Below are 19,636 nucleotides of genomic sequence, written 5' to 3'. Positions count from 1 at the left end.
GAGAAATTCAGACTATATTCCTGTTTCAACCCCCAACACATCATGTGAAATATGAATAGAATGACCCAGTTGTTCACCAAACTTTTATGGGTTCCCTCTTGGCCCATGTTCCACCTTTCTACCAAGTTTTAATAGAATCTGTCCAGTAGGTTTTGCGGAATCCTGCTGAAAACCAAACTTACTAACCAATCATCCATAGAAGAACAGGGGTGAAAACACAACTTCCTTGTCAGGGGTTTATGGATTTGCATTTTGGAGAAACTGACAACTTATGCACTACAATTCTAAATCTGCAAAAATCAAACCCATAATAACAAACTATGCTCCTATAAGGAAACCAACCTGTAAACTTTGGGGATTTACATTTCCAAGTATGGAACGAGACTTACTAACCAATCATCCAAAGAAGAACAGGGGTGAAAACACAACTTTCTTCTCAGGGTTTAATGAATTTGCATTTAAGAGAAACTGACAACTAATGCTGTACAATTCTTAAATTACGTTTTAAATCTGCACAAATCAGGCCCATAATAACAAACTATCCTCCTATAAGGAAACCAGCCAGTAAACTCTGGGGATTTACATTTCCAAGTATGGAACGTATACACAGAGAAACAGTCCCGAGTCGGATGAGGATCATTACGCCTGACGAGACGCATCCTCTCAATTCCTCATTTAAACTGCTTCCATCTGTATGGTGTTATTGCCTCCCTCTATTTACAAGAAAACGATAACAAATGTTCTTTATTCCACAAGCTGTGAAGTTTTTAAACATGCATAAAAATGAGGACGTCCAGCTGGTGAGGACCAAATGTCCGTCTCTGTCGACCAGCAGCTGCTTAAAGGTGCAACGTCAGCACGAGAGCTGGTTATACCTGTTGGTGTTTCTGATGTTGGTTCATGGAAGAAAGGCCGTTTCTTGATGCAATTATTTCCCTATGGATAAAAATAGAAAATCCATGTATCTCTTAATGGGAAATGAAAGGAGTTTGTTTGGTAACATACTGGTTAGATCCAACCGTTAAAGGTTTGAGGACGAACGTGGACTGTGAGAGTGAGAATCTCTCTCCCTGACTAATTTAATAGGCTGATGTGCAGCGGTGCCAGCTGTTTGTCAGAGGTGTGTGTACCGTGTGAGATATTGACTGCTTGGATCTCTCCCTCATTCATTCAACGAGGGGGAGAGATTGTCTAGGACACTCCATAGAGTTAATGGAGGTGGACAAATGATTTATATTAAGTACCAGAGGCGACATGTCTCCCTGTCTCCGCATAAAATTTGTATATGGACCAAATAAAACACCTACCTACTCTAAGTGTAAGGCCGGCGCTGTGTGACACAGCATCTCTGCTCTCTGCTCCCAGGGAGTCGCTGATATTGTATTTCATGAAAACGTGTTAATTTCTCATGGCTTCAGTGGAGGCAGGTGTTCAGGTGTTCAGGAGAAACCAACTCCGAGGGCAGTAAACAGCGGAAGGAGATCCTGAACCCAATCAGTTATCTTAATGATCAAAAAACAACAAGACTGTGCATTTAAGGGCCAGGATGTTTATGATTTTTTAAGTAATCAAGATGAAGGGCAACAGGGAAACGGAGCCACGTGTCCTGGACATCATCCTCTGTGTGATCAGAAGGCCGCGGCTCTCAGGTGATGCTCAGCTGAGAGCACCTGCCACACGCTGACAGACGATTGCTCACTGTCGAGTCACATTTGGTTTTAAATGCTCCTCTAACCCTCCTGCTGCAACTGTTGCATCACTGCCTAGTCTGCAGCTTCACCTCAACTTTTATTATCTTCAATTCTGATGTTCACTGCATTTTCTGCTCTTTTTTGAAAATAATTATGCCACAACTCGTCTGTTTGGCTCCTGGCATTTCAGGTTTCGGGGGGGAGCTTCCACAACAGACCCCTGCCACCTGAAATAATCACCAGTGCTGTGGTTGGGCTGAGGTGGACACAGAGGTTGGTCCTATAGCCAACAGATACAGGATGTGACCTGGTTGTTCTTTACACGTGTATGAACATGGATCCACAGCCTCGGGTCAGATATCCTTTCCTGTCGGGCTTCATTCAGGACACTTTCACACCTTCCTGGTTTCATTCAGACAGTTTCAGATTCATAGGAAACGAAATAACAGGTGTGAGGTGCTATGGACCAGTGGAGAAACAAGTTTTGGTTTGTTTGCAGTGTAAATAGATCCGATTTTTCGACCAATTGCAGGAAGTTGAGACAGTATTAAACAATAGAAGCAGCTCGCAGGATTAAAAACAACAGTTTGTGACGAGTACATTCATTTACTTCATGTTCTCCAATAGAACAGTTTCTCCTACTTTACTTTCCAGAAAAGAAATATGAAAGACTGCCCCATTATCCTCTGGTTGAAATGATAATGGCGTCTCACTCCTGTGTGTGACAGCTGGATATTCACCCGGCCTTTTCGAGTGAGACCTTTTATAACAGCTACACACATTTATAAAAACGTCCAGTGTACTCTAAATAATTATCCTGAAGTTAACTGCCTCCGTGCACTTGGACTCAATAGGTGCTGACGACCACTTGTGGATGTAACAGAAGTACGTGAGAGAGACAAAGGGCATCCGGCTGCTCAATGTGCAGGTTCTCAGTCTTCTTTGGTATGGATGGAAAGGGCCAGTAAAGTAATAGAAGTGTGGATGTGACTGAACACGTTTCCTGTCTCACTTCTCCAGCAGTAAGTGACTTTATTTCACTGCGGCATCAGTCACAGATTTATTTTCCATTTTGAAACGAAGGAAAGACTCAATCTCTCGCAGAGACTTCATCTCAAAGTTGGACACGGACGGCGAACCCCTAAAAAATTGCCTGTTTTTTTTTAAAACATCTTTTGGTCACACTGAGCTTCAATATATGTGCTTATTCAAATATGTAAATAGGCTGTTGTCATGAAACAATCAGTAGAAGTACAAAGCGCTGAGAACAAAGGGACTCCCTGGTTTCTGTTTTCATGGTGAGCAGCGGGGGGGGGTACAGAGTAGAGAGGAGTGGCGATGCTCTGACAGTAAACACGTTCAACGCCGTCCGTGTCTTCAACAGCAAACTAATTGCAGTCCACTGTCATTAAGCCGCACTCAACGACGGCCCATTAACTTAACGGCCGAGTCCTTTCTCCTGTTCGTTCAAATTAAAAAGCAAAGTCAAAGTTGACGCGAGCCAAAGACAAAAGTTAAAATCAAACGAGCTGCTGGTGTAACCTGACTCCATGAAGCACTTGTGAGGTGGCGACTGTCTTTTACAGCGAGTGGAGAAGTTGCTGTCTGGCCATTTTACGTGAAGAGCAAGGCCACTGACAATCTCACCCAATAACACACAGGGGAGCAGTTAGTGCTCTTAATGGGGAGTTAGTTATCTACGAGTGTGAGTGCTAATAAAGCCTCTGCGTTTTATTAGCCCGGATCAGGTCGAACAGGTCTGCACCTCAACACCTACTTCCACTGATGAGTAGATTCCAACAGCCGCGTATCCTCAAATCATTTAGGACAATCTACGGAAAATTATTCTCAGAACCTTTCACAACAAACGCACAACCTCCCCCTGCTTCTGTCTGAGTAATTACATCATTAATACACAGTTTGAACATTTCTCAAAAATAACAACACTGACAGGAAAGCTGCAGCGGCGAAGGAGTAATATGCAAATGACAGGCTTTTAAAAAAGGAGCCAGTGAAATACAGCTCATCCAGGGACCCTCATGTCTCTGATCAACAATTTACATAAAAGGAGATTTCTGGTAAACCTAAAATGACTTAATAACCCTGTAGATGTGATTAATTGAGAAACGCTGTTATGTCTGTTGTACCGATGCCTAATGAAAAGGGTCAGTTATCTAAGCTTCTTCAAGGGATTAAAAATGAACATTTTGGCTTCTAGCAAAAGTTAATTAATTTATCACAGAGGGATAAGGAGTGACATTTTTATCTCAGTCCGTATTCTTTGCAAACACTTTGTTTCAAAGAGTCACTGGATAAGAGTGAGTGTGACAGAGAGAAAAGGGTGAGTTGAACAGAGGAAGGAGAGAAACACCTACATTCGGTTGTTCGGCAGAATCTTCTGTCCGTCTTTGAACCATGTGACCAGGGGCCGGGGGAAGGAGGCGAGGGGGGGCGTGCTGATGACGGCGGCCCGGCCCTGAGTCACAGTCTTTCTCTGCTCCTCCGTGGAGAAGCTGCCTAAATCTGGGGGGGGGGAGGGAGAGGAATGAAGAGCGTGAGGAATCAAAATCATAAAAAGAGCATTCAACCGAAAAATAGAGCATTAGGAAGTGGGACAGAGACACTCATCTGTGTTTCTTCACAATCTATGTGGCTCTAGATGTTTGATTACATAGAAACTTGTAGAATTGTAAACTTATTGCTGTTCTAAAACTGCTAACACGCTTCATGTATGTGTACTTTACTTTTTGGTCACTTATCATATCAGCAAATATCTGTTCTTTCTACTTCACTCAGTTTTTACTCTGCATTGAGTTACCTTACAAGCAGGAAACATTAAACCCCGCCTCCTTTCAATATGCATATTTAAAAGCAAGGTTCTTACTTACTTTGAACTCCATTAAAAAAGTTGATGTGTGCTTTATTTATTTGTACTTTTCTTTAAGTAAAACGTTTTGTTGTGTCATTCCTCCATCACTGCTAGTCAGTCAGGAGCAGGAGTGAAATACTCAAAGTTCTCAGACTCTACTCGTCACAGTCACCAGGTATTTTCTTCTCAGGATTGAACATCATTCTATTCAATTATGAGTTATATTAAAGCAGCAACAATAAGCTCATACAATTCATTCAAAACACCACTGACTCCTCCTTCCTGTCTGGGAACCACTCTCAGGCTCCCTGTAGCTTTGACACAGACCCTCTCTCCACTCTATGTCGTGTCACATGCTTCATATGTTCAGATTAAGATGAGTTTTTTGACAGGCAATTAAATATCTTTGTGAATTTAAAACAGCTTAATTTTGGCAGCCTTTTATTAAACACAATTTCCCATCAGCCCCTGGACCGACGAAGGCTAAATGTCACAGTTAATCAAACGAGGTGAGTCCAGGGGTCAGTTGAGTTCAGACATGTCTGTAATAACAACAGAACCCAGAGGACTGAACGCTGACCAGGGTTTAAGGCCGGAGACATAACTGCTGAGATAACTGGGGAAATTTATGAATTATGAAAACGAGAACAAAAGTTACAGCGATGTAAGTACCCGAGCTGCCACACTGGTTCCATGGGAGCTGTAGTTTAATTTATGTTTAACTGAATCTTTAATAGCAAGCATAGTGGATGCTGTTCCAACTTAAATTATGAAAAGTAAACCCCAGGAAGATGTTTGACTCTTTTTTAGGAGAAGAGATGAAAGGAATACCAAATTACAGATTGCAGAAGAGTTAGAGAAGCTAATGGTTCAGAGGCCAGGGAGGGTTTGGTCTGGGGACTTCTGCTGCTCTGGATAACAGAAGCAACAAAGTAAGACCTTAATAAATTAAATGTTAGATCTATGTCAAGTGCAACAGATAGGAAGGATTATCAAAGTCTCAGAATATTTGAAGGCTTCTGATTATTGAAAATAAGGTTAAATAGCCGGGTGGAGAATAACACTTGAAAATATGTGTATTTTAAGAAATAGAAGAACTTCTGATATATTCTGATGCCAATTTCTTCCAATAATTTCAGAAGAAAACTGCCGAATTGAATTAGACACAAGTTCTGACTTCAGTAATTATCTTCCTGTTGGTGTTTTTCTGGCAAAAATTGTCCGCATAAACAACAGTGTCATAAACCTTCTTGTATTGGGTGTTGTTATATATAAACCATATTGATATTATATATCATTTTATACAGTAATATTGTCTTTTGCACACTCTGTCTACATATTCTTACACTCATAGTATATTATATTATCTATTGTATAGTCAAATACTTATATTTATACCTCTACTATATATCATATACTATATCATACTCTCTGTATATTCTTTGTATATATAAGTCTATATAAACATATTTATACATGTGTACATGTTATAATTATTATTATTATATTACTATTATTTATATATATACTGTTGCTGCCATTATTACTATAAACTGCTATTATATTGGTATAATTACTATCATATATAAATATATATTATGTTATATTATATACTATATATACGGTACTATTTGTATATACTGTCTAACAATAACATTATTACCATCATATCATCAATACTATTACCATCATCTTGCCACTGCACCTTATCTACCTATTTATCTTGTGTTTCTGTTTTTATTCTTTCTACCTCAATATTTTTTTATTTTATTCTAATCTATTGTATTTTATTGTATTCAAATATACCGGCTGCTATGACGACTTAATTTCCCTTCAGGGATGAAAAAAGTACTCTATCTTGTTATAATGGCGTGTACAATCTGTGTGTGTGTATGTGTGTGTCGTTGTGTGTGTTGTTGTGTACTCACAGGCCACCTGCACCTCTGTCCTCCTGTGGATTACCGCTCCCATCCTGTTCCTCACTGTGCACTGATACAGGCCGGCGTCGCTCCTCTTCAGGGACGAGAGGGACAGCCTGAGGACGGACAGACACACAAAGAGGGGACGAGCATTAGGGTTTGTTTCGTCTCGGAGCGGTAAATAAAGACCAGGGAGGAGAAGTTGTGTGAGTGTGTGTGGGGGGGGGTTGTCCATATGTAAGCACTCTTGTGTACTTCCCCATCCACGACCTTGGTCTCAGAATGGAACCGGGCCTGAGCTTGTCAAAGTTCCCCAATAACAGAAGGAAAGACATGTGTGTGTTGGTGTGTTTGTGTTATTGTGTGTTGTGTAAAAGGTTTTTGACTGTGTGCATGTTGTTTTTGTTCTAAAAGGGGGTTGTTAATGGGGCTTTAATGGACTGTGCTTCACTAATGAGAAGCTTGGCATAGGATCTAGGTTGGTGTCATGCTGGGCAAACACACAAATATATACACATGCAGACACAGCTCCATACTACACACACACAGGCGGCATAGACACAGTACAACTGGACATCGCTCTGGGGCTCATTATGAATACCAGGACGGCCAAGTATTTAACTCCCAGGCTGTCGGCGTCTGCTGCCAACGTACACACACACCACACACTAGTACACACACACACACACACACACACACATACACACACACATCAACATCAAAAGGCTCACACACGTAATTCCATTTGCATCAGGAGTGACATATTACAGAGCACCTCTCATCCTGAAACAGATTTTGATATTGGACACCGCTGCATCTCTCTTCTCTCTCTCTCTCTCTCTCTCTCTCTCTCTCTCTCTCTCTCTCTCTCTCTCTCGCTCTCTCTCTCTCGCTCTCTCTCTGCCTGTTTTCCATTCCCTTTTAATAGGTGTGTGCACCAGGGCTATCACTATATATATATATATTTTTTTTTTTCACATTCTCACAAGTTGTTTGTTTTTCCTTTATTTATCCCATTAAACACAAAGTGCTGACAGGTGCGAATCAACACAATAAATTCTCAGTAAATTAGTTTGACACAAATTGAGCAAACTCCTCCTTTATACATCAAACTGTGTTCATCACATCACAACAACACACGTGGACATTTCCAGTGCACATTGAACCTTGTTCTTTAAATATAATCGGAGGAAAGACTGTGGAATAAATGATTTGAGTTTCCCCTGAGTCATTGTTTAACTTTCTTCAATGTGTGTTGTCTTTGCATTGAACGAGGAGGGAGGTGGAGTGTCTTAATTTATTTCCACCTGCACAATGAGGTTAGCATTTAATTAACACAGGGATTAGCTTGAGAAAGTGTTCTCTATGTAAAATAACTTTATTTGTCAGCTTCTTAATATTCGACAGAGTTAAAGATAAGAACAGGAGCCTCATTAATCGTGTTCCTGGAGACAATGCAAATATTAACGTCCTCGTTTGTTTAGGTCTAACTTTTTTAATGATGGTTTAAATATTCTGAACCTTAATTGAGAAAAGTGACAGACGACTGAAGCTGAACTGAAGTTTCTATTGATTTGAGTCATGAAGGCTGCAGCCATTTCCAAAATGTGAACTCTTCAAAGTTCTTGTTTTATTCTGAGCAAAAGTTCCCAAAAAACGTGGTTCAAGTCCAGACAGGTCACAAAGTCAAGTTCAGCCACGATCCAGGACGTCAGCTGACAGCAGCAGATCACTGTGGTGACTCAGCTGTTTCCCTCCCATGCTTTCGATTGGCTAAGTTCATACGGCACGTTTTAGTGTAGCTGCTTTCACTGCCTCCTCTACCTGCTTACACTGCAAAGTGACTCCACAAGCCACCTCCACCCGAGCACCTCCTTCTCATACTGAATCGGAGCTAATCAGTGTCACTGCTCCTTCCTGTGCTGAGGTCTTTTAGCTGCTGCTCCACCTGCTTTACTTTCACATGGCGACTTATGGAAAAGCAGGAGGGTCAAAGAACAGAGTAATGGTGTGGACTGGATTTCACGCAGGTCACATGGTCCTGACTGAAATCCAGTTTATTAATATTAACAAAGTCATGGATCAAATCCTCACAGCTGAGACCAAACATTTGTCATGTTTGCTTTTAAAAAAAACGACTGAGAAATTACCCAGGTACTGATTAGTATTATATAAGTAATTGCAGATTCATTTTCTGTCAAACTGTTAAGTCATTTGGCAATTACAGCTCTGCTCATCTGAATTATTTACCTTCCTGTGCGTCCAACAACATGAGAGAGGGACACAAACTAAATCACATCATGAAGAAGTTTGGAAAGGAACAAAATGTGGACTTTGTATGAACAGAATTGTTAAAAAATGTGTGTAAAAGTAATTCACACACACACACTCACACTCCAGTGGCAATGAGCTACCGTAGGCTTGAAATATCAATATATATATATAATATATCAACACTGATATTAGCAGAGGATACCACTCTACTTACTTAGTCAGCTTCCAATCAATTTACAGTAAAACATTTAACAATATGAATGATGTATGGGTCTATTACAAAAATCTGGGCCTAAAATACCAGATGGTCACACAGACACACAGACACACACACACACACACACACACACACACACACGCACACACACACACACTCACAGCACCCTGCCAATTCAGTATAACCAAACTGAAGTAGCCAGAACGCTGAGAGCGATCCAGAGCAACACAACGTCTCCTGGCTCGACCGACGACTGCCTGCAAAACGCTGGCTCAAGCCCTCATTCCCTCACTGTGCATGTATTCCCAGGATTCTCTGTATATCTGAATGATGTGAAAAACAAATTTGCCGGGAGGGATTGCTTCGCTCGTCCCGAAACCCCAACACACAAAGGGACAGAGGGAGAGAGAGAGGCAGGGAGAGAAAGAAGCTCACTTATTGATTGCTTCTCCTCTTCTTTCCCCACGACCATATACATATTTATAATGCTAATGCAATTATTAATCTCACTCTTGTTGCACAGCCTAAACGCTGTGACCTTCTGCGAGCACAGTCCATCACCGACAGGCACAGGCTTTTATGCAGCAGCTGTTTATCCCGATGCTGCGGACGCAACCCTGGAGCGGCTCCAGAGGATGAGTTGCATTTTTAGGAAGAAAAGATAAATTGCTGTTGCACAGTTTTGGTTTATTGTAACTTCCTTGAAGAGAGTTTTAGAGCCAAGCCTCTTTGCATCCAAACTCATGAGTCAAACCTAAATCCACTGTGACGTCGCCCATTGAAGACGACTTGTAACTAGGGATTGAGGCCATGAACTATTTAGGAACATGTTTGTGAGAAGTAGAGTCATTTCTTATAGACTTCCCAGCTTCAAAAGCCCTGCTGTAGTGTGCAGGACTAGTCAAGTTTTGATGATATTACTGGGGAAAATATATTAGCATGCTGATTGAGGATTGTTCATCTGTTCATCTAGCCTATTTCCATTCATTTATCCATCAATTGTAAAATATGTTTACAGACGATTCCAACTGTTTGGCTAACTATTTATATCTCTGGCATTGCATTAGTGTTTTTTTAGAAACTTTTTTCTCATCTTATTCTACAGAACAATGCCACATGCACTATCTCATGTGTGGAGGCATTTCACCCCATCCAATGTAGAAGGAAAGGCTGTGTACATTTGCAAATACTGTGCAAAGACCTATGTTAAGAATGACACAACGATGCAGAAGCATATAGTCAAGTGCCCAAAGTTTCCTCAGGGCTCAAATCAGCCTATAACAATACAAAATGTTTATATTTATGTCTGTATATGACAAGGTAAATACAGTTAGTATAAATTACCCACAACATTTCCAGTTTATTCCTGTTAATTCCCGTTAATTCCCCTATATTCCCGTAATTTCCTGTATATTCCCGTTAATTCCCATGGAAAGTTTCCAAATTTGAATATTCCCGGAATTTTGCAACCCTACTTGTAACTAGGGATTGAGGCCATGAACTATTTAGGAACATGTTTGTGAGAAGTAGAGTCATTACTTATAGACTTCTATAGAAACTGAGGGACTTCCACATTGGCTTCACCTTCAGGACTTGGAGTGAATCACACAACTACGAGTCTGAGGGGAAAGGATCACAGACCAAAAGGCAGACGCACAATCGGAGAAAAGAAAAGAGATACACGACAAAAAGTCACACTCGGCCAGCCGCTGCTCACTGACCTGTACTGTTGTGTCCAGTCGGTGATGTTGCTGTTGTTGAGAGTCCAGCGGTACTGCAGAGGCCAGCTGCCTCCAGCCAGGCAGGTCAGCACCAGCCGGTTCCCCTCCAGCACCACCTGCTGCCCTGCTACGCCCCCCCGGAGGTAGGGAGCCACCTCTGACAGACAAACAAGAGACAGAGAAAGGAAAATATGTTATTCTGGCTATTTGAAAAAAAGTTGAATTCCTATTATTCTTGCAGCAAATTTCAGCTGCATTCATCCATGACAAGAAAAGGTTCTATTCATGTTCTTTTCTTCACACAAAGAAAAGTTGGAAAAACATTCACATATCACTTATCTTGACTTTTTTTTCTTTTTTTTTTGAGCATAGTTTTGAACTGAATTCTGTAATAACGTTGGCAGGTGCCATTTAGCGAATGTCAAGGCAGATATGAAAACTCATTTTAGAATTTGAAAAGCCATGTGGTATCAAAGCAACAATAAAGAGAAAAGCTACTGAATAGAATGTGTTTCCTCACATCTACTTTCTCCTGCTCCTCACATCAGAGTCAAGACTTTTTTAGCAAAAGGTGAAAGGAAGCACGTGTAGAGAGGAGTTCAGAAGAGCTCAACTTTATCTCACTCTCATTTACACCTTCAGCAGCTTCAAGTGCCAGAGACAGGATGTGAGTGTCATAGTGTGATGTCATGTGATCAGACACATCTGGAGGGTTTATCTACTTGTGGTTGAAGTCTGTTTCATTGATTTGATATTGAACACACTTCACTTCCCCTCAGAATGTCCATCACTGCAGATCCTCTTGTCTGAAACACTCGGTTTGAGTTCCTGTCTCTTTAAAGCCCCTCCTCCTGGTAAAGCATAGTCGGCTCTGATTGGCCAGCTGACCCACTTCTGTTGTAATTGGTCAAACACTTCCAGCATGAGTACGAAATGTTGGCCTCCACTCTCGCTTCACTTGGCTTTATTCTGGGAAGTGACCAGACGAACCGGACTGGCCACTAGGCATGTGTTATGTAGATGTGGGACAATGTGATGTCACATGACCGATTCCCCGGGCCCTATTGGCCAGAAAACTCACAAGGCGTTTCAAAACCTTCAGGAGCTTTGGTGTTTGTAATTTTGCAGAACACACAACTATAAAACACACAATAAAAAGCTGAAAAGGTACAATATGTCTCCTTAAATTAAAGTAAATATTCATAAAACCATAATTAAGATTGGCTGTTTGATGGTAAACAATGGGATAATGGAATAATATTGACATTTGGCTTTTTATATATATGATGCATGTCAAAAAATCCATGCCCATAGTTCAGTGTGAGACCACACACAGGCTGCACTTGCACGTTGATGTGCATCAGTGCTTCGACAAATCCTTCCCACCAGCGTTGATCTGCAACAGCAGTTAAAAAAAAAAACAGTAATTCCATCAAATCCCCGGACGACGCTCAGTCACTACTTGGCCGCACACACAAGTCGCTGCATCAAATAGCACTTTGTCACTTTAAGGCTTTGCACGACGGCAACAACTCCACAGTCGTTCACAGTCACTTTCAATCCACGTGTTTTCAGATCCTACTGTTCAGATGTGAACAAGCATTTCTTGTCATCTGCACTGGTTCTGCAGCTTATTTGTCTCTATAAAGACATCAAGTGTTATTTCTTAATGCTGGGCTGAAATTGCACTGTATTGTATTATTTAGTGACTCACAGTGTAAAACCTGATGATAACCCCGAGGAAATCACTTGCCTTATTTTTTACAATGCACATTTGCTGCAGGCCTCAGCTGCGGCTGCTGTCTAAACAATGGCATCCAGTCTGTAACTCTTGGCTGCGATGGTGCTGAGACCTGGCTCACCACGAGGACATCAAGCTACCGATGTCTGTCCACGGCGGGACAGACATGTGCTGGGACCGGGATCCAGACAACAAACCAAACCCTGCACCTGGATGTGGGACGTGAGGTGAAGGTGAAGGAAAGTTACAGATTTATTCAGCCCATCAACAGTTTACACACACACACACACACACACACACACACACACACACACCTGCTGGGTTATAGGGGACGAAGCTTATCTGCTTGTGACAGTATGTACGGACAGGTCCATAACTCTTCAGGCAAACTTTTACATTCCCTCTCTCTCTCTCTCCTTCTCCTGTCATCTCAATCTTCTCTCCATCCTGTCGTTCCGGCTCTCGAATGCTCCGTCTCTCTCCTGCTCCTCTCATTTTGTCTCCATTGTCTCGGCTCGCCCGTCCTTATTCCTCAGTCCCTGTGGACGAGTCAGGGATATCTTTTCTTCTCTCCTCCTCTTTCTCCACTCTCCACTGTCTCACCCTCTTCCCCTCCCCCCCTCTCCCTCTCCCTTCCAGATTGATAGCTGCCTGCTCCTTGCACAAGAGGGAAGTGTTCCATCTATGATAGATTTATACTCAGGTCTGTGAGTGTGAGTGTGAGAGTAAGTGTGTTCGTGTGTGTGTGTGTGTGTGTGTGTGTGTGTGTGTGTGTGTGTGTGTGTGTGTGTGTGTGTGTGTGTGTGTGTACGTGTGTGTGTGTTTGTGTGTGTGTGTGTGTGTGTGTGTGTGTGTGTGTGTGGACATGTGAGAGAGACGGTGTGTGAGTGTGAGTGTGCAGGCAACTATAAGGATTTATTTGGAATAGTCCGTTTCTACAGACGATGGCTGGCAATGCAGACTCCAATGTCAAACTGCTGACCAGCACAATAACTCAGCTCCGCCTGCCCCGGTGTGGCAAGGAGAGAGAGAGAGGGAGAGAAGGGGGGCGAGCGAGCAGCAGAGGCCCAGTCTTTACAGCTTACCAGATATGACCCTCAATTACAAATGTGTATAAGGTGCATGTGAACTGTACAAACAGAGAGAAGTGGACACTCTGTATCCTCCCTCTCCTCGACCGCTTCCTCCACACAGTGCAACTCCAAATGTTCTGTCCGCCCCCCCGCCCGCCCCCCCCACTCCACTCCCTCTAATCCCTTCTTTCCATTTTAGAGAGAGTCCATTAGGAAGCACACAGACAGAGATGGAGAACTCCACATCCGAGAGGAACAAGGTCAGCTACCAGCATGTTTCACTCATTGATGTCATCGGTCTCTCTCTCCCTCGCTCGGCCGTCTGTCTCTCCGTCAATCAGTGTCAAGGCGTCACTCTCTCTCTTCCCCACAGTCTTCCATTCGTCCTCGCCCGTCTTTCCCTCTCATCTGCCTGTCTGTCTATCCACCTGTCTGTCGGTCAAGATAACCCCCCCCTCTCTCTCTCTTTGTTCTTCCTCTCTTCTTGCCCCTCAGTCCATCTCTGTCAGAGTGTGTGGCAGCTCAAAGTCCTGCTGCCTGACGGAGAGATTTCCCTCCGAGTGTCAAAGGAGACGTTCTTACATGTTCGCCCAAATGCACTCTTTATTTTATTTTCCTCCCCCCCCTGCTGTGACATGTGCGAGCCTCTTGCTCTCAGGTCCCGTCTCATGAAGCTGCTTAGGCAGATGCTGGGGAGGAATTCAATTTGCTGGAGAGATGAAGGCTGTGATAGAGGAGGGGAGTGAGGAGAGGATGATGAAAGGACAGGAGGAGGAGGAGGAGAGGAGCAGGGTCACTGCTCAGGGGCTGATGGTCCCGCTCTCTCTCCTCCCTGTTTCACTCGATCTCTCTGTGCTTTAACAGTTATTGGACATTAGGCCCAAAATGACTCGTCCTTTACAAATGGGCCAGTAAGGATCATTATTCTTACATTGTGCTGCATTAAACATCCGGAAATTAATCCTAAAATTACAGTAACAGCTGTGTAGGGATGGGGGAATTTTCCCTGGCTCGCTATGAGGTCATTAAGCAACAGCGCGGGTGAAGGTGGCAATTTTCAAGTTGGAAATTTGCCCGTTTGGTAAAGGTGGTCAAACAATAACAGTTAGCATTCAGATGAGAGAGAGAGAAAACCCTGATCTCACAGCATTGAGAGAGAAGGAATGAAACTGAAGTGGAGTTCTGACTCCAGCAGTGCCTGCTTAATTGCTGGATAAGATGTTGTGTATGTGTGTGCACAGTGAGGGTGCGTGTGTGTTTTTCAGGTCAGGTTGAGGGTCACTCACTCCCCAAAAAAATCACTTTATCTTCATAGAGCCGAACCCCTGCTGTGAGACAGGCCTGGCAGATCTGGAGATAGTCTATGAATACTGATTCACCGACAGCCCGGCTCCGTCTCACTCTCTCACGTACACATTCATTCCAACACTGACTATTTGATGCATGAGTTTCAGGGGAGAAAATAACTACATCAGTCTTATATTACCAGTAATTTTTCTATGAATAAGTGAGTAAAAGTTGCAGGGCTAAGCCGTTTTTTTGATTATGGGGTGCAAATGAGTTCCACTGCTTTATAATCTAATAAATCTGTCTGCACTTGTTTCAACAGGCATTTAAAAACACTTGATTGGACAAATAATGTGCGAGACAAATAGGAGAATTTTAAGTCGACTCTGAGATGCAGTCAGAAAAAAAAGGATTCAGGAAAAAATTAAGAAAATTAATTGGACGATTATTTCCCAATCGAAGAGTTCAGAAAGGTCAGGTGAAAAATCTTAAATAGGTCATAATTGCTGGCAATTTTCTGCTGCTGGTTTGTGGGAGGACCAGCAGCAGCAGAAAGGAAAACGATGGGAACACACTTATATCAGGGAGAGCAGCTGTTCACCTTTCTACGTCTTTTCACTTATCACCATTAACTATCTAACCTCTCTTTATACAGGCTTCTCCACTTATATTTAAATGATCTACTTTACTTGAATTCTTATCATTCTATGCATTCAATTAAATGCATTTATCATCATTCATTGGGTTATATTGTCAATTTTCTTATTTTTCTCATGCTATTTTATTACATTTCTATGTCATACTTGTATCTTTTCTTTATTATTACTATCAAGTGGTTTTATTAATTTGGAATCTTATTTTTCATTTATTGTTTTATCTTGTTTTTGGAAAGCAATCAAAGCAGCTTTTTGTTAAAAAGAAAGATGCTTCAGTTTATTATTATTGAAATGTTGATGCTGTCGGTGAATATTTGCAGCTTGAAGCTGTAAAAACGTAAGATCCCTGGAACCTAAAACGACTACACACCCCACACACTGTGACTCCTTATACCAAGATATGTATTCAGCGCACAATCCACAGATTTTGGTCTCGAAGATCGAAAGGAAGCAGAGATTGTACAACAAAGGAAAAGGATTAACGGACAAACTGGATGACAGCTGAAGCCAAATCATTTCATAAAGAAACCTCAAAATCCATTCATCATCAACATCCATCAACAACAGTTATGCTGCAATTTGTAAAGGACAGAACTAAGAAACCAGGAAGAATGTGGTATTTGAGGGGAAGTTGTTGCCTGAGAGACAGACAACAGGATCTCTAACCTCTGCAGAGGAAGCCGGAGGTGAGTGAACTTCACAGGAGTGAGGTGAATTCCAGGTGAGCTGTGGCTCTGACCTGAAAGCTGATGAACTGGATCACAAATCAACTCTGCTTCGTGTGTTTTCTTCTTAAAATCATTTGCACATTTCTCCAGTTAAATGACGATCCTGATTCCAGACATGTTTAAAATCACCTTAATAAAGCGAATGCTGCAGCACCTTTTAAAGAATAGACTTTAAAGTCTGGTCCAGCCACGTCATCCCAGTACGTGTGTGGAGTGGATAAGAAACCGTTGGAGGATCTGGGACGAGCTCTGCATCCCAGTGTTCTTCAAACCCAGCAACAGACACCGAGACAAAGCAGGTAATACATGCACCACACACACCCAGAAGAGAATTTATGCAGTCCACTGCAGTTAGAGAAGTACAAACCTATATATCAATGAAATTAAACAACCATTAAACAAATGCGTGGCTCCACACCGGAGTGCCAACTCTTCCGGTCGAAAACAACACTTTTAAATAGGGAGGACAGATGGTTCGAAGGAGGAGTGTAAACCATCCCACAACAGACGTCTATACAACAGCAGTTATCTCCCACCTGTGCTGTCCTGTCGTCCCTTCTCAGGAGTTTTAACAACCATTGACAGTCGGCCTCATGTGACCCCAAACTCCATGGTCGTCTATTCTCTGAATCCAATGAGAACAGCCAGAAGCTCTAATGAACCAAGTGACACCAATGGCCTTGATAACCACCTCAAAGATTTAAACACCTGGGTCACATCTGAAGAAGACTCTTTGATGAGACCAGAAATGTCTTCAAGTATCTACGTCCAAGTCAAGTGACCCTCAATTCAACTTTTCTTTGAAAACCATATTCTGGAAAACTGTCATGTTTAATAAGTTAAAGTCCTCGTGTCTACTGCTCATATTTTTTATTCAACGATCCTATTCTGATACGATTAGAATGTAAGTGAAGGGGACGGAAGTCACAGTCCTGCTGAAATGTGAATTATAGATTTGAAATGTGAATTATAGATTTGTATCCACATAGAAAAAAGTGTTTCAAACTTTTCTATGTGCAAAAGTTTCAGACACTTAAAGTTAGTGGAGGAGGCCTTAAAATATGACAAAATAAGTGCAATAAGTACCAAATTCATGAATGAAATCAATATTTGCCATAAACACTCTTTGCTTTTGAATCCTCCAAAGTACAGGTTTTCCAGGTGCTTGACAGTTAGGTCGTTTCCACCATCTTGGAGAACTTATCACAGACACAACAGAGAAAAGCTCTTCCTGTTGTTGAAGATCTTTGAGTGACTCTGATTCGTTATGACTCTCGCTCCCTCGTGGTTTTGCTTGATGGATAAACTCAAAACATCTGAAGCTCCTCCAACCTTTGCACGGTTCTGTACACGATCACAAGTTCATCTGAGGCTCATATCAGGCATCAGCAGTCTGAGTTAGTCGGTCGGCCTCTTTGTGTTTCTACAGACACTGTTTCCGTGCTTAGTCACACTTGAGGGTTAGTTATACAAAGAGATACTGAAAGAGACTATTAAGACACCCCCACTCAAAGCCTTGTATTAACTTCTGCTGAACTGTGGGATGTATTTTTGCACAAAAGAAGGACGATGGATTATGTCTCTGTTGACTTGCACAACAACCCCAATCGTCTGAAGTCTGAACAGCGTGAGGGAGCAAAAACAAGCAGTAAGTTTGTCATTGTTCATATTGGCACAAGATTGTTGCAGTAAAGGAGATATATCACTCTAATATTCAAGTTTATCATTTTAATTTGCTGTCTTTTCCTTCCTTCCCAGGAGTTGTAACAACCCTCATGTGACCTGAAACACGAAGGTTGTTAACACATGGCCTCAGATGACACCGATTTAAAGTCAGAACTCAAGAACCCTCTCGGATGAAAAGTGAATTTGGGTTCTTACTTGAAAATGTTCAGAAAACAGATCACTCTCCTCAAACTGTGTATTGCTGCACCTCCTCTTTTCAGCCTCTGTCTGAAATACTCAGATTTAGCTATTTCAGCGTGTGTAGGAAATGTGAACCTGGTTGTGTTATTCAAATGTGTGGCATCCCCGAAAGTCCCTGGACTAGTAACAAGGTGTTGTAGGAGCAATACTTTCTGTGGAGTAGAGGAGCTGTGTTTATTACAGACTACACACACACACTAAAACACATTAGAGACACAATATGTCTCCGTTAAATAGAGGTAGATGTTCATAACAGCAGTAAGTAATCCTGGCTGTTCCTCCGCAATGTTGGATGGTAAATAATTGATTGTGATGAACTGTATTGACAATTGTCTTGTAAATTATAGCTGGCAATAAAGTAAACAGCTTAGGAGTAAGATTGTGTTGCATATGACATGTGTCAAAACATTCATGCCATTAGTTGTCTGTGCAAAACAACACACAAAATTAGCCCAAAATTCCCAATGAGTGTTGCTGTACACACAACTGATGACTAGCTCTGTCTTCTTCACTCACACACACACACACACACACACGCAGACACACACACACACGATACAGCAGACTAACTGGAGGAATCTAGTGACCACAGGAGAGTTGGTAGCAGCAGAAAGCAGAAAACACCTGCTGCCTTTGATGATGATGAAATGAAAGTGACTGTGCAGCCCACCCACTGATCCCAACAGGCCACAGCTGAACTGTAAGATAGTGGGGGGGGAGGGGGGGGGTCCACAGGGAACTGGACTGGACTGGACTTGAAGTGTAGTCCTGGACAGGTGGGTGGGGCGGAAAGGATGTGACTGCAGAACTTTGATCTGTGTCTCGTGGCTTTTCAAGTCGGCAGCTGCTTTAATTGACTACTGAGTTTCAGCCCCCCCCCCCAACCTCTCTTCCTGTTCAGACAGCCAATCACAGCGCCCTCCTCTGAGCAACATCTTTTCCCGCTCCAATCACAGTTTCCACCAGCTTTGACTGACAGCTGCCTCTGAGGAACTGACAGATGAATGACTGGTCCTGATCTGATGATTGTCAGATGCTGGAGCTGGAGACAAGTTGCCTTCACTATCACAGATCTACACAAAACCTCAAACCAGTAGATTCAAACACAAGAGAGCAGCCTGGACACAGAGAGGAGTCCAAAGTCAAAATGCTATCAAATGTTATCTTCTCTAAAGTCTAAACCAAGGTTCAGGTTCTTGTTACATCTTGTATATTTAATCTAGTTAGTTGTGGTTTCACATTGAAAAGTAGGGAGGGAACTAAAGACCTTGTATTACACTTCCTGTTATCATCACCTACGTAGGCGTGTCTACCTTCACTGACTCTGACTGGTTTGTTAAACAACAGGTGCCAGACACCCGTCAGTTTGGCAGGTTGCAGTCTTTCTGTTTGAATGGAGAAAATGAATGAACTCATTATCCCAACATCTCCAACTTCATAGCTTTAAATGCATTAAATGAATGTCCTCATCATTCAAACATATCACCAAAGGTGCAATTCTGAGAAACCTGGGCAACCCTGATTCTGGAGAGAT

General features: G+C 42.2%; 1 protein-coding gene across 1 annotated transcript in view; it reads right to left on the bottom strand.

Moving 5' to 3' along the window:
- LOC133015749 (protein sidekick-1-like) overlaps positions 1-11,382 on the bottom strand; it is a 157,854-nt gene extending 146,472 nt beyond the window's left edge. The window contains exons 1-4 of the mRNA XM_061083021.1: positions 11,316-11,382; positions 10,692-10,848; positions 6,489-6,595; positions 4,067-4,214 (exon numbers count right to left, since the gene is read on the bottom strand). Coding sequence (XP_060939004.1) covers positions 4,067-4,214; positions 6,489-6,595; positions 10,692-10,848; positions 11,316-11,382 — 479 coding nt within the window. The remainder of the gene's footprint in view (positions 1-4,066; positions 4,215-6,488; positions 6,596-10,691; positions 10,849-11,315) is intronic.
- Between the last annotated feature and the right edge of the window lie 8,254 nt (positions 11,383-19,636).

The sequence above is a fragment of the Limanda limanda genome, chromosome 2 (assembly GCF_963576545.1).
Source record: "Limanda limanda chromosome 2, fLimLim1.1, whole genome shotgun sequence".
In the NCBI taxonomy this organism is placed as follows: Eukaryota; Metazoa; Chordata; class Actinopteri; order Pleuronectiformes; family Pleuronectidae; genus Limanda; species Limanda limanda.
The sequence above is the reverse complement of the archived record's forward strand: the minus strand, read 5'-3'. Positions and strand labels throughout refer to the sequence as shown.